The 27,893-nt window shown below is 25.5% G+C and overlaps 1 protein-coding gene across 6 annotated transcripts; it reads left to right on the top strand.

Annotated features, from left to right (window-relative positions):
- The first annotated feature begins 149 nt into the window (after positions 1–149).
- Positions 150–27,700, top strand: LOC122529351 (tetraspanin-1). Of its 6 annotated transcripts, none has more exons than XM_043655388.1 (9): positions 150–391; positions 22,465–22,561; positions 23,695–23,793; positions 25,241–25,369; positions 25,441–25,515; positions 25,608–25,715; positions 25,860–26,024; positions 26,125–26,266; positions 26,451–27,700. In XM_043655388.1, exons 2-9 carry the CDS (start codon positions 22,502–22,504, stop codon positions 26,483–26,485), a joined length of 813 nt encoding a protein of 270 aa, XP_043511323.1. In that variant the 5' UTR covers positions 150–391; positions 22,465–22,501; the 3' UTR covers positions 26,486–27,700. The 6 variants fall into 6 exon arrangements, with proteins under 6 accessions (XP_043511323.1, XP_043511371.1, XP_043511332.1 ...); XM_043655436.1 differs by having other exon boundaries at positions 27,022–27,700; XM_043655397.1 differs by having other exon boundaries at positions 22,471–22,561.
- Positions 27,701–27,893: the final 193 nt, after the last annotated feature.

The raw sequence follows: 27,893 nt of genomic DNA on the forward strand, positions 1-27,893 counted from the left end.
TGATGTTTTTTACATGTATCTATATATGTATATTTGTGTAAAAGCGCGAAAGCGGTTCAGCGGTATGATTTGCTCACGTTTGAGAAGCTGCCTACTGATTGGTCAACGAGGCTCCTATCACAGCAAAGTTGCCGCCATTGGTAGAAGAGCTACCGCGACAGGTACTTGTGGTAGATGCGCGGCAAACAGCATCGGGAGACAACGTTTCTTTCTCTCGTCTGTCTTCGAAAATCTGCTAGTACGAATGACGCCGGTAAAATTACTACAATTTGGCTCTCATGTCTTCACAATGGTGATAAACAGTGACGTGATGTGAAGTGCATTATCTGTATTAATCGCTCGATTTTCTGGAATCTTTTGCTGAAGAAATCTTAGGTGCGGTATCGTAAACGTAAGTCATCTGTTCTTTTGCTTTTTTTTCCTATCTTCCGTTAACAAATCGCTATCTTCATTCTCAAATTCCTGTTGTCACGTTAATTAAATGTAAACATTTTGTTTAAGTATTCTTTAAGTTATGAAATTTATGTTGTTTTACAAAACAAAATTATATTATTATTATTTTCTATTTTTGTTTTTGTTTTTGTTTCTAACGTGACTTTTTGTGCCCTATTCATTTAATCATAATACGTGCGTATACATACACACATAGGCATAACATGTATGTATGTCGTAAGTTTATATGATTACAAGAATTATAAACGAAATGATTTAGTTGTTTATATTCGATATTCGTTAAATTTAGTGAAAATTTTTAAAAGAATTTAAAATTGAATTGAGATTAGTATAATGTGCATTAAAAATAATATAAACAAAAATTGATTATCTGATATTGATATAAAAATATAACTATATTGATTAGAAGTATCGATTGTTTATTTTCTTACATTATCTATTTATTGCTTATTTACGTTGTTTTCGTTATTCAAAATAAAAAATTTTAAATTTAAGTAAAATCAGTTAGTTTAATGAGGATTTATATATAAAAAAATTAATATAAAAAATGAAAAAATTATTTTCTATTTTTTTTATAAATTCTGTACTAATGATAAGTAATTCGAAATTATAAAAATGAAAAAATTAAAGTTTAGGATACATAATATATAAATATTTGTTATATATATATTTTTATATTAACTATTTTTTATATATAAATCTTTATTAAACTAATTTATATATACATATATTTGTTTATTTATAATAAATATCAGTTTGTGTATTCTAAATTTTAATTTTTTTATTTTAATTTGTTTATTCATTATAAACTTCTTTATATTTTATATTGGTTAAAATATATACTACATATATAGTTCTGTTAACATTAGTTTCCATAAACAAACTAATATTATTTTTTCTGTTTTATTTCTCATAATTATTATTTCTTTTATATTAATATTCTTTTTATTCTAATATTACGTATATAATAAAATTTTATTGTTAAAATAGCATTAAAAATAATACTTTCCATGAACGTAATGCTCGTTTCATTTCTTTTCAACAACAATTAATGTCAATAATTAACCTGCTGACTATGTTTGACGAGTATGCTTCCCATATCAAAAAAAGGACTAATTAACTTTTGTTATTTCAATGAAAATTCCAGTGAAAACTAAAAATTAATAATGTTCTAAAACATTTTAGAGTATTTGGATCGTCTGAACGAAATAAAAAATGATAAAAAAAAAGAAATAAAGATTTATTTAATTAATTTCAGCCATTGTGTAAAACAACTCGGTAATATTGCTCTGATCAATTTTTTTCTATTTTAATTTAATTTAATTTTTCTTGTTTTTTTTTATTAAGAAAATTATGAATATTCAAGTTTTGTCAATAACATTAAGCATTGAAATTATCGATTTTCAAAAAAAAAAAAAAAAAGAAAAACAATTTCCATTAAATTTTACAGTAAGTGCATTTACTTTGCGTTTTGCGAATATACCCATCTTTTTTTTCAATTTCAGGCGCACTTTATTTAATTTAATAATTAAATTTTGAAATAAAAAATCACTGCCTTGTACTCGTCTTGTAACGAGGTGCGCGACTTTCCCTTCTTGGAAGTAACTCTCCTTTCTTCTCTGTCTTTGTCTTTCTCGTTCCACTGTCTTCTCTTTCCTTTGCTCTCTTCATCTCCTATTCTATTTCTATGTTGTGTTTCGATAAGAGAACACACTATCTTTCTAAGAAGTTATACGTTATGTTTACGTTTCTTCTCTTTCTTTTTTTTTCTTTTTTTTAATAAATTGTACTAATAATCACTGTTGACACATTTAATTTATTTAAGAATCAATTGAATTCCTAAATCACAATTTATAATTGCGTAGTTTCAATGAATCCTTCCCTATTCACAAGTTTAATATAGTTAATCATTATATTTATATCGATATTTGAAACATTAATTAAATTCAACAAATAATTAATTTATTAATTTTAATTAAATTTAGTAGAGAATTAATAAATATTAATATGCAATATTGAAAATATTCTGAGTTATTCTGTTTATACAGTTGTCTTTCTAACAATTGTGATGCAGTTTTTGGTTTATGTTGATGAAAGCTTTGATGAAAGAAATTAATCTGAGCAATATTTATAATATATTAGTAGTAAAGATATAGAAATGAATAATCTGTGAAAGTGAAAGATATTAATAAGAGATACTAAAAGTCGAAAAATCCTATTGCATCAGGATCAACGACGAGTTTAGGAAAGAAAGTTTCACAATCAGATAAAATCTCCCCGTTGTATATATACTATTGCACGCGATTTATTATTACAACTTATTTCACAGTGATAATTAAATACGTTTCTCACTCGTTTTTGGTACAAAGTGCAACAACAAAATTAAAGCACATAGTAACGTGAACTTAAAAATTACATCTGCGTACGTTATTTATATAAATTAGCTATAAAAACATGATGTCTAAATAAAATCTATTAATTATAGGTAAATTAATAAATCTAGTATTATAAATAAGTTTGCTAATTAACTATAAATGTAACTCAAGTATGATCGGATCTTACAAGACAATTATTCATAATTATTGTAGCATCAAAAAATTTGTTTTCCTGCAAAAGAAAGATAATTTTTATGGTAGTTTAACTATTGAATGAAATTACTTAATTACGCGTCTTTTTGTAGAAATGGCAAAAAAGAGTAAATTTTGTAAATGAAAAATAATAAAAATGGTGAAAGAGAGTAAATCTGCTTTCTCATTTGTCAGATTCTATTTATAAAACAAAAGAATTTCTAATGACACTTTTTGTTTCTGAAATAGAAAAGCTAAAAATGTGGCTAAAGTATTATCCACATCTAGTCTTGTACGATCAATTTGATTCACATAAAGATTATAGGGGATAAATTCAAAACTAATTCTCGAAACTTAGACTGCTGATTTTAGTTTAGAGGAATTTCTTATTTTAAAGAGTTAAAAAGATTTATATAAGCGTAAGAGTTAAGTTTATATAAATTTTTATTGATAATATACAAATAGAAACATCTAAAAAAAAACGTACTACAAAAATACTTAATCCAGATCTGAACATTTTCCTGATCTGATCTATATACATACTTCTTTTTTTTTTCTTGCCAACTATAGTAGTGCCGGATGTTCATTTTACATTTACAATGTCATTCCAAAATCATGATTGATCGCACATCTGCTCATGTCCTTAACAATGAAAACCGATCATCGAACGTAGTATGTTACATTCGAGATATATGTCCATATAAACATACATATGTGCATGAATCAAACATCCTTTATTCACGCAGCAAATGATTTCTTTCTCATCTAACTTTCAAGAGTTTCGGATCACAAACGAAAATACAAAGTTTCAAATTTTCGAAAACGATTTTCGAAATAGATTTTGTATAATATTTCCGTGTAATATATCTGAACTTTTTTTTAAATAAATTATCTTATCTTTAATTATAAATTATAATTAAAATATAAATTATCTTTATTTTTAATTATAAATTATCTTAATGTCCAATTTTTACATTATTGTTATATTAGTGGAATGATACAGGGCTGGGGAAAATTTGAAATAATTTGATATAAAATAGTAAATATTAAAATATTTGCATAAGTACTATTTGGAAATACTATTTAATGCTTAAATGAAATACTATTTCATTAAATGTTTAAATCATGAGAAAATACTATTTACTACTTTCACACGGATTCAAATATCGAAAATAGTGAATTGAAAATAAAACATACAAATTTTAAAACTAAACATATTTCGCAATTGTCACTTGCTATCTTCTGTTCTGTTAAGGTTGATACATTATGACTGACGACGAGTGTAGCAACCAAGGTTGGTATGTGTTGTGTAAATGTTGTGTATTAGTAATTAGGGAAAACAGAAGATGGACGAGATGAAAAAGAATGAGTAGTATGGTGTGTGCGTCCAAGGTGTGGATTCGTGTTTACGTATATATGTAAAATGTAGACGAGATACGTGTATACGTATATATATATATATCTGATTTTGAAGACACATTTAAAACTCAATGGTTTCTGAACAAACTTTTACAAATAAAATGTAATTTAATATCGTGTAGGGTATCCTCCTTGAGAAATGACCTCTTTTAATCGTTGCGGCATATTGCCAATTATTTTTTTCAGATATTCTGTTGGAACATCATTCCACTCTTCTTATAGTCTTTGTTTTAATATTTCTTTAGAAGTTATTGCTGTTGTCCTAGTTCATCCCATAAATTTTCTATAGGATTCAGATCTGAGGATTGAGGTGGCGGCTGCAATAGTTTTAGACAATTATACAGTAAATATTCCTGTGCCTTATGCTTGGGATCATTATCTTGGTAATACTTAAATGTACTCTGAATCCCCATTTTCATTGCACTTTTATGTAAATTATTTTTTAAAATATTGAGATACACATTTTTGTCCATTGTGTTATCAATAAAAATTAATTCACCCGGTCCAAATAACGAGATACATCCCCATACATTTCCACCTCCTTGTTTTATACTCGGCTTCGTATTTTTAATTTTGAATTCTTCCTTCTTTTTTCACTACACCATTCTTAGTCCATCCGATCTAAAAATGTTGAATTTACTCTCATCACTGAAAACAACATCATTCCACCGCGTATCTTCTTTGTAAAAGAAATTCTTTTACAAATTTTAATCTTTTCTTTCGATTAGCTTCATTCACATATGGTTTCTTCCGAGCAACTCGTCCGTTATAACAACTTTCTTTTAATGTTCTGCGTATTGTTTGTGGATGCACTTTCTTACCAGTTTCATTAAAACTTTCGGCAGCTAATTTTGGTGCACTTAATGTAGGATGATCTTTCTTTATCTTTCGTATAATATTTCTCTTATCACGCGTGTCTAAGATCTTTGGTTGGCCTTTTTGAGGAATAGATTCCATCCGATTTTCACAATTAAACCTTCCAATAATACCTCCCACTGTACTTTTATTAATATTAATCATTGTTGTAATTTTTCTGTATGATTTCCCTTTTGCACTGTGAAAAATGGCAAGTTGGCGTATGTTGTACTAAGTGTTTCTTTTACGTCCCATTATTACTAGTGAACTCAGTGAATATTCAAATACAACTGATTTTTTAAAGCTTGAAATACCATATGCAAACTATAATGTTTGTAAAGATATCTCAAAACGACGTTAAATGTCACAGTAGCTCACGCACAAACTGTTACATTCTGAGGTGTCCGAATATTATTGTAACATCACAATCACAGACGTGGTTTCATTTAAAACATATTATCTAATAAACGTTATACATTATATGAATAAAATTTATGCTTTTGTCAATTAGACCCTATGTAGCAATGTAATTTAAGACTAAACATTTTTTTTCTTAATTGTAAACAAAATTACAATGCGATAAAGTAAAAATTGTACGGGTCCGAGTATTAAAGTTACTCACTGTACTTATAGAGGAGAAATTTGTTCGTTTTACGATCCTAAATTAATATCTAGTTTTGTGATTTGACCCAAAAGCACCCTGTATAATGAATTCAACGTTTGTTGATTCATTGTCTGTTCAAATGACGGTACAGGTATATATTTTTTAGCATGTCATTCTGACATTCTATTTTTGAATATCGCTAATCGTTCACGAGTGGTATCAATGCAAGGAGCAGCGGATGAATAATAAAGAAGAAACGCCACTTTTGTGATGAATTACGTTTCCATAACAACACATACATACATAACATGCACTTTGCATGCTATGTCAATGTCCTCGTCGTACTGTCACGTGTTCAGGCTGACAATGAACTTTTCTTAAGGGTGGTTTCCCTCAATTTTGCTAAATGAATTCCTTTCACGTCTCTCATTTAATCATACGTCACATCTCTCGTTATATTATTCTCTGTATTGCTTATACAGCAGGATGAAATTCAGAATTTCAAATTTTGGTAAAAGAATCTCCTTTTTTTTTTTTTTCATGTTTTTCATTTAATTGTGTTACACTTCTTGCTATATATTATTTTCTTCGGAAAATTCGGAATTTCAATCGATCAACCAGAGAAAATTGTACAATTGTTGATATTTCGACAAATTTTGGCTTTTTTTTTTACTACAATGTTGCAAATAAAATATGAAAATATAATGAAACAACGGAGAACGAAGAAGAATATACGAAACAAAAAATTGTAGCTATCGTTTTGTATTTTTACATAGAAAAAGTAGAAGAAAGTGAATTTTATAGTTACATCGGCCTTTTCGTTGCTCTCGATGCCTAAATGGAATAGGATTCAAGCAGATGAATAAAATGTTCATTGGATTGAAATAACTGTGAATTTTTCGATTATTCTATTTTCTGATAATGGAAGGATTATCCAAGTCGGTTGAAATGATAACAGCATATTTTTCGAATGAATAAATGTATTTAGAAGTATACTTAGTAGAAGTATATTTTTCTTGTTAGAAATATATTTTCTTGTTAGAAATATATTTTTCTTACTTGTTAGAGATATATATTTTCTACTTCAACGACTGAAATATAGCACAAGCTGGAGAAATATTTTGGAAGTTCAAATCAAAGATTTTCATTTATGGTAATCTTTTCTGTATGTTCAATCTTTTCCACTGACTTCAAATTCGTCTATGTAGATTTAAATGTAATTAGAATAACTACTCGTAGAATCGAAAAGAATTGCTCTAAAAACATCTGGCATTGAGTTTATTAATGAAATAAAAAGACTAATTTCTTTGGCTATTTTTATAATTTGTGGCGAAATTCATTTGGATTCCAGGTTCAAGCAATACAATATTTTTAACACGTATGTGTATATGTATGAAAAGGTCTAACAATAAGTTGGATTCCTGCATTTTTACCAAAAATTTGTAAATATTTGTAGGAAGGAGAATATTGTTCTATAATGAAAGAATAAAAAATAATGTAGTAAAAAATGTAATTAAATAGAGTTACAAGATCCCCAAAGAAACAAAAAGCTTTAATGATTCTTTTATATTTATTTTTATGAAATAGTAAATTTTGTAATACAGCAGTCTTCCACATCTGAACGTTCTATATAAAAGAATATTTATTAGTAACAGATGCTTTTACTTGTACTAGATTATTCTATATAGATTGTATTCTAGATTATTCATAGAATATATATATTATATATAATCTTGTACCAGATTATTCTATGTAGATTATATTTCAAATTATATATTATATAATCTAAAATAATTTATAGAAATGTATATATTATATATGTTCATTATTATATGTTTGACATGTTTCTCATAATTGCAAAAGAACTTGCTAAAGTACGGGATATATACTAAACTATTGTTTATAGTTTATATTCTATTTATTATAATAGAAATATATATAATTATATTCTATGTATTCTATAAATTATTCTGTATGTAGAATAGTAGTAGTAGTAGATTAATGTCAATTGAACATTCAAATTCAGTTTATTCAATTTTGTAGCTTACTTCTCTTTGAAAAACACGAAATTTTTATTCATCGAAAAATGCAGCAAAATTCAAGCTAAAAATTTATGTAGTTTGGTTTCGCCAAACAGTTTAATTACAGGAGAAAAAATTATTGTAAAAAAAAAAACTGTTCTAATCGTGATCAACTTGGGCAAACAGAAGGCTTTAAAGATCTTTTATCTATCAATAGAATGAAGATAAAAATAGCTACGAGCTAGTCAATTTTGACACAGGGTTTCGTATAGTGGAGCAGTACTTCCCACTCTAATCATATTTTACATTTAAATATTCAAGAGTTTTGAGATACGTTCTATCATTAGTTTGTCATTACTTTGTGATTTATTAACTTTGCAAGCGTTAAAGTGTTTGAATTTAATTATATTATATGTAGACTTTGGACTTTTTGCATTTATTGGAAATTTTCAAGCGTAAAATTATGCGCATAATATGAAAAAGTATTATAAAATATCCAAAGCACAGTATTCTTTACAATATTTGGCACTTAAACTGTGAATTGTGAATTTGTATGAAAATTTATATTTCTAGTAATGAAATAAAAAATTTGAATCAGGTACAAAAATATGATGGTATGATAAATTATTGCTTGATTCTCTTAATGGATTAAATAACGATTAGCGTTATAAACATTTCTGAATTGGAATTTCTTAAGTTTCTTTTGTTTTTGTAATTTGTGTGAATTATCTGGTTAAAAAGCAGGAATAAAATCTTTGAAAATGGCTACAAAAAAATAAAGATACATATATATGTTTTATCATTTCACGTATAATGTATGAGCTTTTTTTTATTGACTAAATATAACCTGAAATCGATGCCGTTAAATCAACAAAACTCGACGCGTTCTCTTTTAGAAGTTACTTAAACCGTACAACAAAAAGCAATATATGATCCTACCGTTTTACTTTTATTTTATATATTTTCAATTCTATTAATATATTATTCTATAGTTTTACTTTTACTTTATATGCTTGCCATTTCAAGAAATAATGACAAGAAATCATTACTACATTCATTATTCATTGATGAATGATAAATTATTAATGAAATTAATTTTCAATTGTTGAATCTTTATCTTTGTGTGCCTGAAGTGACATCGTTTTCATGATTATATTCTAATTATATTTCTTTATTATAATATTATTTATTCTCATATTTCAAGAACAGCTGTTGTGAATTTTGAAAATATATACATAGTACTATACTATTGGTTTTAAATATTGGTCAAGTTTTCCAAATATCAAATTTTTAGAAATAAATTTGAAAAAGTTAATTTCATTGGAATGTATTCTAATCATACTAGATGTCCCAAATTTAAATGCCAAAACTTCAAAGGTAAACTAACAAGAAGAAAAAAAATTCTTTAGAGATTTGCTCGTTTTTCTTCCATTTTGGAGAAAATTGCGAGAAAAGAAACAAAAATGTTTTCGTTTTTCCACTTATTTATTTATACTTATTCATGTTATTATCTATTTTATCATCTATTGTCATCTACTCCACTTTGATACAAAACTACGGTTTGATCTCTTATTGTTAAAGTGAGAAAATAGAAATTTCTTTTTTTCTTTTTCTTATGATTTTCTCCAAAATAGAACAAAAATGAGCAAATGTGAGAAGGATTTTTTCTTGGTCTATCAATTTTTTATACATTCTCTAAGTTGTAACTTCTGATTGAAATTCGAGATACCTTCTACAATAGTAATTATTTTTAATCCTTTATTTCAATCATTCCAATGTATCAAGACCAATGTGGCATGAAATTTAAAAAAAAAAAAAATGTAAAAGAGATTACATGCTGAATTAATTTTCTTTCGTAGAATCAAAATAAAAATTATTGTAATATTGTAGTGTAAAATTGCAATCAAAACATGTAATCAAAGAATATTCATATTGGTATTCGTGCATTTTCTTTAAAGATAAACCAGAAATTACTTTATTTCATTTCTGCTCGTAAGGCATTTTATTATGTTTATTATTGACAGTCGTAAAATATAGCTGTACAATACAATCATTTCTCCAGTTTCTCCAATCTGCGAACAAACGTGTGATTCAGTGCAGATTCCGTGTGAAATAATTCATCGTCTCGATGGCAAGGGACAAAACTACTATCGTAGCAAGAGGGAGAGGAAATCAGCTGAGCAGCTCACGAAATAATCAGGAAGCTATTAAACTGAGTTACATCGCGGTCCCGTTGCAAATGTCCGCTTTAGCTCTTCCATCTAGCTGTGCCCCTAGCGTGCAACATAATAGCATCTTTTGTTACTAACAGTGCGACACTGATTGTCAATCGATTGAAAAATCGTTTTCCCAAATTGTCTGATGTCTCTTATTAACTCTAAAAATCTAAACATCAGGGTGAGTCAATATATTTGCTTGAACTGTATTTAAAAATATAAACTTACTAAACAGCATTGATAAGTGTATATATGTATTTTTATAACATTCAATTCATTTACAATTAGTAGTAGTTCAAATGTAGTATTTATCATTTCATGTTCATCATTTCAAACAGGAAGACTGTGAAGCTTTATTATTTCCTCTGTGCTGTTTCTTGTCCTTCTTTGTTCAATTAAAAATGCTTGATCTAGAACAGTTTGTATAATCATACTTAAAAAATAAAAACATGGAAAACTTAGAAAAAGGAAAAATATCAGGTAGGATATTTGAACTAAGGAGAGTAGATTGAATCTACAATGCACTTCTATAAATAAATGTAGTACAGTTTTTGTATTTTGCCACACATTGTGAACATTTACGCATTTTAATAGCTTGTGAAAAATTGCAGCTTCTGATTCATCTTCAGAAACTTGAATCACTTGCACGCTGTTCTTCTTTGATGCATTCCAATCTAATCATGGAGTAGATGCCTTAACCTAAATGACGACAGATATTAACTTGGAATTGAAGCATAAAAAAAAAGATGTAGTTTTATTAGAATAACAATTAACTTATTTTTTATATTTTATATTTAATCCTTTCATGATCATCAAAATGTTTATGTCGAGTGTACTCGTCATGAAAAGATGGATTTTCTTTTTCTGTATACTCATCATGTAGTAAAAAGATTTGCATTTGTTGTTAAAGTAAAATTCAGGCAAAATATAAAAAAACATATTCGTAATTTTAACACATTTTAGAGTTAGATTTTAGGTCGAAAGAAAAGAATTGTTATAAATTGTAATTACATACAATTTTTTGTGAAATGATACAATTTTATAACAAATAATAAAATATATTATTATAAATTTAATAAAATATAATAATATATATTAAATAAAATATTTTATATAATTTAATAAAATATATAATATAAATATATTATTATAAATTTAATTTAAAAAGACAACTAGAAAACTTTTGCCGTTTTGTTATAATTTATTTCAATTTTACAACAAATGCATTTATTCTGCTTATGTCAAGTATATTGGTCGCAACTTAAAAATAATTAAGCACATAAGTTCACGTTCTCGAAATGAAATAAAACACTTAAGGAATTAAATTTTGAACGGCCCCAATCAATGCATAAAAATTCTCATGTGAAAATAATAAATTAGTGAATTTAGATTTTATATAATAGTTAGTGAGTTAGATTTTAATGAATTGTACTTATTCATATTTTGATATCCTTTTAAAAGAGATATTACGTGACGCAGTTTAACGAGATTTTTAAAAAATTCAAAAGTTATCAAAGAGAATTTTAGTATTATAACAGGCAACATTTTTAAAACTGTAAAGAGAAAGTTTCTAAATTATAAAAAAAAAAAAATAGAAGACATTATCGATAATTGATTGTAAAGAATGGAAAATATCATGAAATGTGTTAAAATGTAGAATGAAAATAATATATTAAAATATACTCGTAGAAATATAAATAGTCAAATTTTTAAAAGGCAGTTAAATAGAAATTCTGAAAATTATTTTTCTACTCTTGCTTGTAGCGTTTTTGATGCATAAAAAAATACAATTAAACATGTAAGATTCTTTTATTGAAAAATTATTTCTTCTGAGCACTTGTATATTTGCAACTTGTTATTTGAAATTTTAAAAAATTGGTTTAAAATTTAAAAAAAACGTATGATTCTATCTGTAAATCATAAAGGAAAAAATTCATTGCATAATGATTTGATTCGTTTTTTTTTATTATATAAATATTATGTGCGTTTTATATATGGTAACAAATAAATTGCTTGCATTAATAATAACTCTCTACAGATAACAATAAGTTAATTGAGAATTTTATGTAAGAATTGAATTATTAAATAGAAGTATGATCAACGTTATGTAACATGACGTTGTAACATATTCTATATTGTAGAATTTAATTTAAAAAAATGTAACTTATTTCATTACTTATTCATTATAAATATATATATATATTTTTTTTTAACTAAGATTAAAAAGTTAGTAATTTGTAGAATCTAAGTAGATTTCATTTTAAATTACACAGTAGTTCATGTTCTCGTCCATTGCCTACTTCTCACAAAGCTTATACAAAGGAGAGAATTTTACATAATTAATGGTGTTAATGATGGATTATGTTCGCACAGTATTCACAGTTGGAATACTTGTACTACCTACATATTCTATATATGAGTAAATTCATAGAAAATTATATACTTATGAGAAAACTCGAACTTTCACGTTTCTTCTTAAATACTTGTACATCATTATAAACATCATTAGAAATATTTTTATTGAAAGAGAGAAGTAGATAATAAATATACATTTATTACAGATAGTTTCATGATATTTCTTAGTCAAAAGAACATGTTAAAACTAACTATTAAATATATTCTCGTATATTTTAATATGTTGCAACATATTATACTTTCTCATATTGTAATCAAGAAATTTTAAATCATTTTAAAATGAAACTATTTTTAGAGAAATAAAAGAAATTAATTATAGATTATTATATAAATATTAATTAATTATAATTTAAATAAAAAATTAATAAAAATAAAGAAATTTTTTTTTATATATTTCAAAATAGTTGAAGGATGAAATAAATCTGAGCTATTTATTTTAATTATCATTAATTAAAATGAAATCAATTGGAATCAATTAATTACCAAGATCGACTATGATTTCTAGAAATATAACATTTTTATATTACTTATTAATGAGCATAAGAAATGAAATTACTATCGTGAAATTTTTTAATGCTCGTTTATAGAAGAGACGTTTAAAATAATTTATCAAATTTTTATTCCAAACTAACTGCTCCTTTATTTAGTTATTTGACTTATTACGACTTCTGAACTACAAACTCTAAAATATTAAGACTCTTAGCAACTAATTGAATGAAACAAGCTACTTAAATTAGTAACTAAAGCATCAAACAAATTTGCCTTTAGTTTCGTAAGAAGCAAATGAAACTTCACAGAGTATCGCGTAAAACGATTAAATTCGACGAGAGTACAGCAAAAATGACGATCAAAGAAAAAGAAAAGCGACCCGTTGACCGGGTATGATCAAGTCTGCTGACCTAATTTTCCACGTGTCATTGTCCTCTGGACGAGAATTTACCTTGCTTACTTGCAAGAAGGTTGCAGATCTTTTTTACACCTATTGCATTCGCAGCGACCGACAGCGACTCCGAGTGTACTTCATTTCTATACATTTGCTGCAATATTCTGTCATTAAAATACGAGTATTATATTCATAATGATATACATGTTTATGCAGTTTTTTCTTTTATATAAATGGTTTAAAATATTAAACAAAATATGTATCCCGTATCTTTGAAATAAAATTTTCAAATCGTTCTTTCACATAGTTAAATTTTGATTTTAAATGAAAATTATTAACATTAATAACAAATAAAAAATATAATTTTGGTTAAATTATTAATTAAATTAATATTTTACATATAATTTATAAATATTATATTATAATATAATGTTATATATTATTATATTATATTATATTATATCATATATAATATAATATTATATGTATGCATGTATAATAAAATTATTAAAGTTATATTTCTATATAATTCTAAATTCATATTATATTTCTAAAATTATATTTCTATATAATTTAATGAAAATTAGATAAGGGAATTAAAATTAATAATGATAAATTAAAGTGCCAGCAATAGCGATTAAATTTATGTTATAAGTTAATAATTTATAAATTTTATTATAATAAAAATAATTATTGTATTAAATTTGTTAATTTTAGGTGAAATTTAAATTAATATAAATAATATAAATTTTTAGATTTAGATGTATTAAAATTAAATAATAAACTTTTCTTTCCTAAGCGGTATGTTTTGGGTTTCTGTCTCATTGAAAATAGAATTTTTCTTTAAAATTTAAGTTTTACACTTTTCTTTTTAGATTAGATTTTGTTTTAACATCTACGTCCAGAATATTATTTCATAGATATGTTAATACATCCAAGATGTAAACGTTCATGTTTGAAAAATATTTTTTTCTATTATTAAACATGTTCTGAAACTTATATAATAACGTGTAAAAAGAAACATTTATTTCTGTAGAGGTTGTAAGATTGGAAACCAGTCTCAAAGTGTTGGAATATTCAGATAAACAAATGTATCTATTAAATTAAAAAAGGAATGATTTATATTTACTACATATACATATTTACATGAGTTTATATTTATTTTATGTTTTTCCATTTACTATAGATACAGAGAAAGATATCATAAAGTTGCTACTATGAAGATATTAAGCATAAATAAATCTAACTTGCAAAATGGAAGTTTTTTTGTGCTGCTTAAAAAGAAGTATGTACTTCTTGTAAACTAAGAAAGTTAAAAAATTGTTGGGATATATCTGATAAAAAGTTCATAAAATCAATATTTTATAAGCAAGGTTTATTTAACCTTTGATAAACCTAAAATCTCCAAAGCTATGTAAATTGATATACTGATTCTCATGACAGAAGGTAGATCCTTACAATGTTTTGAATAAAAAATAAGTGTACAGTATGAGCCCCAATATTCTCTGACATGGTCATACATAGAGATTCTTCATGGAATTTCTCGTAACACTGATATATTATATTTTGTAACGAACATCATTTTATAGACTAAGAAATTTTTTTTCACAATATCAATCACGTTCTGTTTCCCGGTTCTTAAATATCCGATTGCAGAGCATTTAAAACATTTTTCAAGCCAGAAAATCGTTTAACCATGTTTCTGCTGGAAAGACAATTTCTGTCTATCATTTTTTTTGTAAAGGAGCACGAGCTACCTCAAACAATATAATTCTATGTTTTAAAACAGTGGTTTTCTGCATTTTTCATATTACAATGTCTCTTTCCAAAAACAATTGACTGAATCATAATAGAATGCTTTCATCTTTCCTCGAAAATAAATTGTATGCAGAATGTTAAAAAAATAGCAACATAGAAAAAAAAAGCTTTTTATACCAGTAGTTTTATTCCTGTAAAAATGACTTGCCAATTGCAATTAATTAAGGTGCAATAATATCCTAAAATTTTTAACGTAATAATTATAATTTTTAAAGAAATTATCCGAGTATCAATTTACTAATTATATTTATACGCAAATATATAATATATAATTTGTTAATAATAATAATAATAATAATAATAATAATTGTGTCGATACTTTTCTTCGTGACTGTAAATTATGTATTTGAAGACAGACCTCGATTGTGTCGACTAAGAAAGTTACAGTAGAATTTCACTTATTTGAATTAAATTTTAATCAGTACCCGATTAAATGTAAATATAAATTATTTATTTTCTGATAAATTTATATAAACAGAATTCTACTGTATCATTAATCGACGAGTGAATTTTAAAACGCGTTCTCATGAAAATTCGAAAACCAATGTATAACAATATTGATAAACCAGATGGTTTAAACATCGTAGCTGAAACTATAAGAAATGAGGAATATCAATGTAGAAGGCTTGATAGAAGATGTTAGAAGAAAATCTTGGTAGAAAGTTTTACATTATCAAAAAGTATAAGTATCTATTTTAGTTTAAAATTCACACAAACTCGTGTGAACGCTGTAAGAACCGGCTACTTTCAAGAATAACTTTCACCAAGTGCCGACAAGTTCTAATAATTCACAAAATGTGATTTTTGCTATGAAGGAACGATAAGTAACTACGAATGTACAAGAAATATAAGAACTAAATATATATATATGTATATATAAACATACATATTTAAACGTAGTTAGTAAACTATAGATGTTTATAGAAGTTTACATCTTCTAAGAAGTTAATAAAAAATCCCGGAGTCTAAGGAGAAAATTTATTTCACTATTGAGTGTTACAACGAACATTACACTTTGTACACTTTGCAATTTTAACACTACTGAAGATTAAAACTTAGTACAAAGCTTGTGCAAGGAAAATGGAAAGAAAGTTTCTAATGCAGTAAAGAACATAAATTATTATTTATACATTTAACAATAGATCATAGATTAAATTTTTAAATTGTTATGAATTTGTAAAATTTCTGTGAAAAATTAATTATTCCACTGATAATTATTTATATTGGTAATTTGTATTTTTCTAATATTGACACACAACTTATTTTTGGAAAGATTTAAAAGAATGGTGCAGAAAAATTAGCAGAGTTGAACAAGTGTGTATTTATTCATTTTCCAATACGATCAGGATTTGAAACATACCCTAAATATGTTTGGAACATAGGAACACAGCTAAATATGTTAAAGAACGACTGCTCGTTAGAATTGTACAAAAAAAAAAGAATTCTGTGGAACACAGCTAAATATGTTAAAGAACGACTGCTCGTTAGAATTGTACAAAAAAAAAAAAAAAAGAATTCTGTAGAACACAGCTAAATATGTTAAAGAACGACTGCTCGTTAGAATTGTACAAAAAAAGAAAAAGAATTCTGTGGTGAGCGAAGAATTCTGCAGATTATAACTGGTCCAATATTTACAAATATATTGTAATATTATAATCAAGTCATTTGGGCAGGAAATTAAGTCGTTAGGCAGGAAGTCGAGTGTACAGGAACTTCTTCGAATGTGGCAATCGAGTTTTAAGACGTATGTAATACGTTGCTTTAGATACAAAAAAGAAATTGTAAGGATCGTTATGTTCACACTTGGAACGTTAGATTTCTCGTACAAGTGCATTCTAAACTTGCATACTTGCGCGAGACTATTATGCAACGAGGATACGATACATTTGCGGATACGTTATTGCATCATCATCGAAAGTTGTCAAACTCGTTGAACCGCTGAAATTAAACGGATTAACTGCCGAACAGATAGCTGTTAACACGACTGGTCAAGCGTATACGTAACATTTCGCGAAAACCAAAATCCACTCTCCAGCCGGAGTAGCATTTTGTCGCTTAAAAGTTCCCTCATTAATTTTTATTAGATTCTTTTGCCATTAAGTGACTTTTGACATATCAAGAGAAATCAAGTTTCTAGTAATTTCGTGTTTGCGGCAGAGCCTTCCTTAACCTCTTCGGCCACGCACGTCGAGAATATTTTGTTCCAAAATTGTAATATTTTGTCTCAGTTTTAAGTATATTTAAGTAAAACAAAGTAGGCGAAACAAATAATAAATTTATTACTTCTCAATAATTTCTATCCAAGTGATATACCGACCATTCAAAAAGAAAGCGACGAGTTATTATGTATATGGTTTTGGTCACTCGTTATGGTCCGCAATCAGTTGCCAGCGCAAGTGGTTCATGGAAAACTTCCCATTTTTCGAATATCTTAATATTCGAACGATAGAATGTTGGTAACAGATGAACTTGTAGTTACTGATAAACATTTTGTTCTGATAATATAATATAAATATAATATAAATAATATGATTGATATAATATATTATATATTAATATAAATATAATATAAATAATATGATTGATATAATATATTATATATTAATATAAATATAATTAAGATAATATAATATAAAACAGAGATTCACATAAGACTTCTGTTTTACATTCGAAGTTATTAAACCGGAAAAAAATGAGACGTAGTACTGCGTCAAACAAGAACGTAGTCAACACTCGTGTTCTCTTCTCCAGCTATTCACAAATTTTGTTTAATTTACATGTCTTTTCGAATACCATGAGCGATTGTTGTCACATTAAAATGATATAAGCTTTCGTAGAAAACGGATAAGAAAAAAAATGTGCTTTTGCTTTAAAATAAAATATTCATGCGATGAGAATGAAAAGGAAAGAAAACTTTATTAAAATCTCAACAGTTTGCAACTTGTTAGAAAAAGAAAAGGAAAAAAGGAAAGTAAGATGAATGATATCAACAAGGAAGAAGAACGATGAAGATAAACAAGAGCCTGACAATGAGAGAAAGTTGTGAGTTTATTTAGTGTAAATTATAGTAATGATTAATAGATGGTTTCGTTCGTAGATAAGCCATTAAGCAGAAGCTGCATATGTACATAATGTGTAAATCACACAGCAATACTGTATCGTACGCAATGATAAATTATAGCATCTCGGCGGAAGAAGAAACCGGATTGTCAATTGTTATGTAGCATATGTAGAAGACATTCCAAGGACGTTCGTAGTCTCAGATGTTCAAGGCCCGTTGAAGTTAATTTTCTTAGTAAGCAAGTGCAACCCGTATCTACATTCACGTTATTGCTCCCATTTTCGCAAAATTGAACGGTACTTGAAACAATTAGGTCTCAAATAACACGATACGGCGCCATCCGGATTTAGTAGTTGAAACGTAATTTTTTTTCCAAGATATAAAAATTGTACAATATTAAAATGATGTGTAATAATAATATACTAATTATATCATACAATATAATTTAAAATATATATTATAATTATATTATATTATATCTGTATATTATACCTGTATATATAACGTATATCTATATATTATACATGCTATAAAATTAACATGTATAGTATAATTATATGCTATATACTATTATACCATATTATACTATAGTTGTATATAATACATTATATATTACATACTAGATTATATAGTATTATGTGTTATATACTAATTAGTATTTAATTATATTAGTATATATACTAGTTTTTAGTACACATACTGTAAAATTAGTATATTATTATGGGACATAATTATATAGTACATCACATACTATACACTACATTATATGCTATATTAATTAGTATACCTATATACTAACATATATAGTATGTAGGGATACTAGTATATATATTATTTATTAGTATTAATATATACTGTATATGCTGCAAAATTATAATTACATATATACCACATAATTGTATTGTAGTATATATATTTTATAATATTATATATATATATATATAATTAATATGTATATAAAAGAAATACATAATGGAGAATACGGAAATTATAAATTTACATACAGTATAGTATATGTTATCCAATTATTGTTATCATTCGTTGTCTAATTGATACATGACGAGATTGTAGAAGAATGGAATATATAATTTCAATTTCAATGCTTCGGTTTGCGATGAATTATTTATGTTATATAACGTCCCTGATGCAAACCGATAAATATAGACAATCGCGGTTTATGAAATATTTAACCAGCGTTCCTCTTAAATCGGAGCGTTTTTTTTTTTCTTTACAATATGCAAGACGTGTTGTTATAATATATGTTACGACGTGCATCTGTGATTACGTCGATTAGTTTGTTCAATCACGCATCAAAACCATAATTTTTGTAAAAGCGTACTGTTTCTTTTAGTTTTCCTTCCTACATTTCTCATTGCTATTTTGTAATTTCGCAAAGTTACGTTTATACCTTCCTGTATATTTACGTCCATATTTCATAATGATTTATTATCAAGTTCATTATGTTTATATAATTTATGTTATATTGCAATTTTTTTTAAATTGCATAATTATTTTGTTTTGCAAATCATTCCTGTTGTTTGTAAGTGTGTCTCTTTTTAATTATTGTTTACGGTCATATCAATTATTATATTAGCAACTCATTTGGTATTATAAGTTTAGAATTTCTAGAAAAAATTGCCAAGTTTCAAAAATATCAGTAATTGTTATGTTTGATTAAAGATATTTAAGCTACTTAAATTACTTGATTATAATTAACTAAGTTTTAACTTGATAATAATCAATTCCAATAATAGTTATTTAGTTATTTGAATTATTTAATTTTGAATATATAATTTATAGAATCATATCATTTATTTACATATATAATGGTTAACAGAAATAATATATTAAAATAAACAGCACTAATGAAAATATATGTTACAATAGTCTTATTTGTAGACAATAATATTGAAAATCTATATTCACATATTCTATCTCAAATCACTTTAAAATTTTGGAAATCTTAAGTAAAATATAGCATATTTATAGTACATATTTGTCAACTCATTAATATTTTTATGAACAATAAATATTTAAATTTTAATTCTTTTGTTTTAAATTTCTAGATTGCAGTTTTTTAAAAAATTACAGATATGTATGAACGAAATCAATATTTGGTTAGACAATTGTACTTTTTATACCTATACACCTATATAAAGTCTAGCTTTTTAGGATTGGCTCATTAACTCTGTTAAATCCCTTTGGATTAAGCGACATTGCCAAATAACATAATTTAAATTTTCCTTTTTTTACATTTACATTTTCATTTTAATAAAACTTGCACGAGAAAGTGCAGGCCATAATAATGATCAGTTCTTCAACGATTAATAGTAAGAGATAAGCTCACGAGAAAGTCCTTTCTGAATATAACATGTGATTGATTTATCACTCTGAAAATAAATTGTGAAGATAATATTGGCTTTTATAATTCTTTATATGAATGAAAGGGAATACAGTCCGAGTAAAAATTTCATCAAGCAAATGAAGCATATTTCTCTGATGAGCAGTGCAAAATAGTATAAATCAGAATTGTTAATTTTTAGAAAAGTATTTGTAATATTTAAATGTAAAGTGCAATGTAAAGTAGATTTTAGATTTTAATTCACGAAAGTTGATAACATATGTCTCTATTGCATTATATGTTGTGTATGTATATATATATATATTTCATTGTATACTTCAAAGTATACATAATTTTTTTGAAAATAATCTTTTTCAAGTTTTCTATTCTCACTTTTAAATCTATTCTCAGTTTTAAATTTAACTATTTGAACCACATTATTAGTGTATGGGTGATCCCATATACTATGCATACTTGTGTTATATTTGGCATATAAATGTTGTAGCAATGTTAGTTTTTTGTCAAAACACAAAGAGACTGTTCTTAATAAAATCAGATGCATTAACATGTCGTTTGCTAGACGCTGCATTCGAATATAACTATAAATGCAAAAGGCGCACTCTTAATTAACAGGAATTTGGCCTAATTCGGCCAATTTTCGCACCACTTTGTTTCCCGCCCACGATGATTTCAACGACAAATACGTCTTAATTGAGTAACTAGAGCGTCTTATAAAGACGTTCTAATAGACGTATGGTTTCTCCTTTTTGTTTTAAATAAATCGTCGTCAATTTCTGATTTGAATTTAATAATTTTCAGTCAGGTTTTTGGTTTATTTCTTTACTGATAATTTTACAGAGACTGGATTGAAGAAACTTTGCCTTTTATTTTTTACATTTAGTTTCACTGTTCTCCAGCAGAAAATGCATTTTGAGTAAATTTCTTCAGTGGTGTCTCCCAATTTTGACCTTTAACGTGCTCTGTTTTTTAATAAAACATAAGCAAAAAGAAATTACTCTCACATTTTCAATATATGGAGCTATCTCCGTTCATTAATATTATATTTTTGAAACTTTTGCCAGCGATTTTTTTAATTTTCAAATAGTGCATTACTTTTTGTAGCAATTATCTTTAATACACAAGATTGCAAATTTTTTTTGACATTAGTTATATAGTTTAATAAAACATTAATTTTGTAAATTAAAATTTAATTTGTAATTATATAATTAATATAATATTTGATATAATTAAAGAATTTATTATTATTTTTTTTAATTATATTAAAAATTATTATTTGAGATTTTTAATTACAATAGAATTTTTACATATAATTTTTATTTTATATATAATTATATATATATAGCTTATGATTATTTTTTATATTTTTAATATTTATGGTATGTGAAAGAATTTTAGGATTATTATTATTAATTAGTATAAATTATGAATTTGGACATCAAAAAATAAAATTTTTAAATTTAATATTTTAAAATGATTGAATTAGTTTTTATGATTTATTTAATAATAATAATTTATTCATTTGATTTTATTATTTTAAGAAATTTAAATTATTTAATCTATTGTACCTTTAAACATAAATTTGTAATTTTAAAAAAGATCTTAGCACAAAAAGAAAGAGAGAAATGGTCAAAATTAGGAAAAGCCGCTAAATTACGAGAAATTTGATGTTATTGATGTTCATATGCGCAAAGAATAAAAATTAGTTTATAGGCAGTGCTGCCAAACGTTCTTCCGCGAACTATTATTAATTTAAGTACACGAGAATGCTAAACAACATTTATTTTATTTAGTTACAGATACACTTCGCAATCAGTGAACGAAGCCAAAATGGGTTGTGCTTCACAGTGTGCCAAGTATTTTCTATGTTTCTTCAATTTTGCTTTCTTCGTAAGTATTACGTTAATATCTACTTATTAACTAATTCATACTTTGATTAAAGTATGATTTCCTTTTTTTTTCCTGATTGAGAACAAGTAACATTTTTATATTTTGCACATCTAATGAAAGTTATTTCAAAATAATGTTATATTCAAATAATAATGAACAATGGAAATATTCATTAACTAATTCTAACATGATTTATTAAAGTTCATGTAATATTATATCTTTGGAACTTTTATCAGCAACTTTTTTAATTTTTAAATAGTGCATTACTTTTTCAGCAAATACACAAGATTGCAAAATTTATTATATATTATATCTATTATATATTTAAAGATAAATTTGTAATTTTAAAAAAGATTTTAGTATAATGTACTTTAGAAATAAGCTCAAGATATTTTAGAATATATTTTTACATTAGTTTAGAAAGTGGTTCATTAAGACTGTATTGTAGCTCACATACAACACCAACTCATTATATAATAGCAAATTTAAACTAAAAATAATATACGTATAAAATCAATAAAAATATGCAAATGATATTAAAATTAACTTTCACATAGCTCCAAAATGACGGAACATTCTTTCATAAAACATTTTGTTTCATAAAAACGACTAAAAAAACATATATAATATGTAATACGTTGTTGATGGAATATAATTATTCTCGTATTAAATATCGTATATCAATTTGTGTAATTATTAAGATATAATAGCCAATGGTATCTTGTTGGATAATAAAAAATAAAATTGTTGTATTTAAATCAAATACAATAATTGTATGATATTAAATTATGTCGTAATTAAATTATTGTTTTGCACAAATAAAATTATTGTATTTAATTTTTTTATTTAACGACGAAACTATCCAGCTGTAGTTTTTGCATAAACCAGTCAATAATGTATTGATATTGTTCAACAGAATATATTTTAATCTCTGGCGAATTTTTTAATTAATTCGTTAATTTGGGAATCACTAAAAATTAATTATTGAACTGAAATTTTCACTGATATACAACACTCAATATAAATAATAATTTTTTACAATTTATATAAATAAATTTTTCCATCGGACGGTTATTGCTGAAAAATTTATTTGTCTATTGACTTGAAGGAATAAATTATTTGTTTGTTTGCAGATAGCCGGAGGAGCTGCGTTGGCGGTTGGAGTTTGGCTCTTCGCCGATAGCAGTTCTTTTGCTGATCTCATCGGCAAACTCGATCAAACAGACATTTTGGTAAATGTTCAAAACACTTTCCTCAAAAGAGGAATTTCTTTTTAAAAAAGAAAAAAAAAAAATGACGAAAGGTAACATTTTTAGATTGTGGTAATTTTTATAAACAAAAGTTTTTCGCTGTCATTCGCGATTACAACAGCCCTTCATTCGTTAATATAAATTATTTCGTCGAACAGTTAGAAAAGGAGATAATCAGCAATTGTTTGCAGTAAAAAATTTTTCTAACCGATTCATGCTCTGTTGATTGACACGAAAGCGTTGCCAATTAGTTAACTACTACTAAAAAAAAAGTATGTCCGACACTTTCTACTCGTAAGCTCTTATCGGATCTTCATTTTCGTTTCTATGACTATATTTACTATGAAATAGTATGAAAAATTGTTCTAAATGAATAGTAACAGAATCTTAAATTCTAACATGTTATTGATAAAAGGAATAATTTTTCGAAATTATATTTTATGCAAATTATCGTTCAGAGATTATGTTTCAAATATGCAACAACTATAGTTCTAATTGTTAAGTGTATACGTTTTTCGTGTAAAACATTATTGTAAATTTCAAGCAAAACTCTAATTGAAATTCAGGACAGGTCATATTGTGTCTATGAAGTTTTAATGATCAGTATTATATAAATATAACTATTATATTATATACCTAGAGTCATGTATTAATATTTAGACAATGTGTCAGAGAAATTATTGTTCTGTATATTTGTTTATAGTAACGTTATTGATTATTATCAATCGCTGCTCTATTATGCGAAAAATTATGTGCGTGACACAAATTCATATTTCTAGTTATGAAAATTATTTTAATTATTGGAAAAAATAAATTAAATAACAATATGTACAAAGCAATAATCTTTCAAATACTTTGATTTCCAAATATTAATAGGCATCATTGTATATAAATAATTTTTAAAATGTAAAGAAAAAATTAAATAAACATTTGTATTGTACAAAATAAAAGTATAATTTTGAATATAACTTGATGCATTGAAAATACAAGTGCAATATAAAGTACTGTAAAATTGTTACTAATTACTTACTAAATATTCTTTTAGTGAAAAAAGTAAAGTTACATTAAGTATATCAGAATTTACAAGCATGTTGTTTATGTATATTTCTGACTTTTTTGTTTCAAATTAAACTAAATTTTATATATACATATATAAACTGTTATATATATACATTGAATTTATAATGTATTATGAAAAAAAAACATTAACTTAAAATTTATTTATATTTTTATGTATAAAATAATTCATGTATTAATTTGTATATTAAAATATATTTTTTTTCCACTATAATGGAATATCTTTCATGTTTGATATTTGATTTTGAAATAAATTTAAACACACTAAAAATCGTGCCCAAACCAATTGTAATAAAGAATTAATTTGGATAGTATATTAATTATAAAGTTAAATTAAATTATTTTGTTGTAGAATAAAACGGATGCCGATGTCATCAGGATAATATCATATATCTTGATTTTGGCAGGAGCATTGACCTTTTTGATTAGTTTTTTGGGATACTGTGGAGCAATGTTTGAGTCTCGGTGTCTTCTTTGTGTTGTAAGTATCAATTCATAGTCAAACAAATCAAATCTTAATATCATATAATGTAATCAAGTTTTTAATTATAGTATGGTGTTCTTATTCTGCTGGTTTTGATCCTGGAATGTGTTGTAGTAGGTTTAGCATTCGGGCTTAAAGGAAATGTAAGTTTATTTTCCTTCATTTCAACATAAAATAATACATATTTGATCCTAAATAGAAATTGATATTATTTTATTTGTCGTAACCCTCTTAGGCAGAACAAGGTACACGAAATTTCCTCAAATCTACCATCAAATATTATGCCAGTAATATTGACAAAACAGAGACAATTACAGTGGCGTGGGATGGCATAATGACACAGGTTATTAAGAATTTACAATTAACCGATTAAGAAAAGTTAAAGACAAATGAATGCTTATGAATCTTTGAACAAATTTTCATGATGAAAATTAATATTCAATTTTAATCAATTAACATTCAAAGAGATACATGTTACTTGTTTTAGCTCCATTGTTGTGGAGTAGACGATTATTTGGATTTCCGAGAAAGCATGAATTGGACATCTACGGAAAAAATTGTGCCTGAAGCATGTTGTATGAAAGAAAACAATGTTTTGAAGGATCCATCTTGTCCTATTAGCCCTACTTCCAGCAATTCTTATTATAAACAGGTTAGAAAATGCTTTATTTGGATTAATTAAGTTTATAATTAATTCATAATAAAGACTATTTGAAATATATAGAAGTACAAATATTGTACTGCCATTACAGGGTTGTTATGAAGCAATAATAAGGACAATCGAAGAAAATGCAGCTATAGTAATCGGCGTTGCGGCTGGATTAGCATTTATCGAAATCCTGGTTGTTATTTTGGCTCTACATTTGGCATGCTGTTACTGGCGACCACAACACGGTAGGCTTGCACTTCTCATTGATGCCTCTTAATTCACAAAAAGAATATTTCATTGGAATGTTTGATCAAAAATCAATTGCTATGATAATTAAAGGAAAAATGCTTTCCTATAACATTAAAAAAGATTTAAATCAGAACAGTTTTTTTCTTTTTTCAAAAGATTAAAATAAATGCATTCTTTTAGCTTGCATTGACGTATCGTCGAAACATGCTTGGTGAATTAACAACAATGAAAATATTGTATTTATATTACCTCGAAAGTTAAGTGTTTCACTTTGAATTTGTCTTCAAATTACAATAAGTTTAGCATAATTATTTTGTTTCAACCATATGTTTACAGCATCGATATTTATTCATAATAAAAAGAGGATATAGGATAATTTCTTAATAATCAGTATTATTATAGATATTGAACAAATTGGGAACATTTAATGTTGCAATATTTCTATTATTAAAATCTGTAATTAATCAGTTATTTTTAATAATTATATTATATCGTCATATATATTTTTATTATTTGTAAGTTCGTATATGTATAAATAAAATTATAAATTGACTAAAAGTAAATATATCTGCAAAATAAATTTTATACGCTTATATAAGAGCACTATATATATATATATATATAGTTTACTAAAACTTTTATAACTTTTGTATTGTAATGATATTTGTGGATGATATAATGATAACGAACTGGAGCAGTTCACGCAATCATTTGTTAGTTCATATCGCGCACAAAACATTTTCGTTTGCAGTTTTAACTTGTTGGTGTTGCTGTTGACCACATAGACTAACAGTGAGTGCTCCGTATCTTCTTGGCTCCTTCCTTCACAGAAGTGAAAATTGGCTTAAGCTTACTTGAAACTCGGCCAGGATATATTCGTCTACTTAATCATTACTCTTTTAAAAATATTCATAAAAATAGAAACGTTTGTTAAATAATATTTTTTACAAACACTTTAAATGTGAATAAATTTGAATTCGACTAATAATTAAAACCCTATAAGTACAAAATTTTCAAATGCAATTTGATTTAGTTACTAATTTAATTAGGATTAATTGGAAAATTAATTTTATTAATAAAAAAATATTGTTCAGTTTTGGAAGTAAATCAGTACAAAATTAAATGAAGAGAATAAAATTATAGAAAAATTACATATGCTTGCGTTGAACTACTTTCTGTATATACATATAGTATACAGAATAAAATTATATTTATATATAAAAATAATTAACATGGAATATTATATTGCATTATTTTATTAAGTTATATTTACTATATTACATTAATATGTAAACGACGCATATTATAATCTCTCTGTTTATAAGACAAATTAAAATGTATAATAAAAATTTGTAATATTTTATAATGTATATTTGACATTGTTTAATAATGTAGAAGACTCATGATAAAGATTTTGTATTCTTTGTAAACTCGAAATTTTTTTCTTATCTCCTATTAACTATATAAAAAAATATATGACTTTTGTACAAATTATTAGCCCAAAAGAATTTCATTGATTATACGCATTGCATTATGTTAAACAAATAATAGAATGATTAGAGAAAAAAATTATTTTACAATTATTATTACAAAATCCGCAGATGTTTCCAAAATTATAAATTA

The sequence above is a fragment of the Frieseomelitta varia genome, unplaced genomic scaffold, assembly GCF_011392965.1.
Source record: "Frieseomelitta varia isolate USP_RPSP 00005682 unplaced genomic scaffold, Fvar_1.2 scaffold_131, whole genome shotgun sequence".
NCBI lineage: Eukaryota > Metazoa > Arthropoda > Insecta > Hymenoptera > Apidae > Frieseomelitta > Frieseomelitta varia.

What these genes read in the sequence shown, in the direction of transcription:
- LOC122529351 (XM_043655388.1), top strand. Translation starts at nt 22,502, where the DNA reads ATGGGTTGTGCTTCACAGTGTGCCAAGTATTTTCTATGTTTCTTCAAT. An exon ending in CTCGGTGTCTTCTTTGTGTT is followed by an intron (nt 25,370 to 25,440) that starts GTAAGTATCAAT and finishes TTTTAATTATAG; the next exon opens with TATGGTGTTCTTATTCTGCT. An exon ending in GCAATTCTTATTATAAACAG is followed by an intron (nt 26,025 to 26,124) that starts GTTAGAAAATGC and finishes CTGCCATTACAG; the next exon opens with GGTTGTTATGAAGCAATAAT.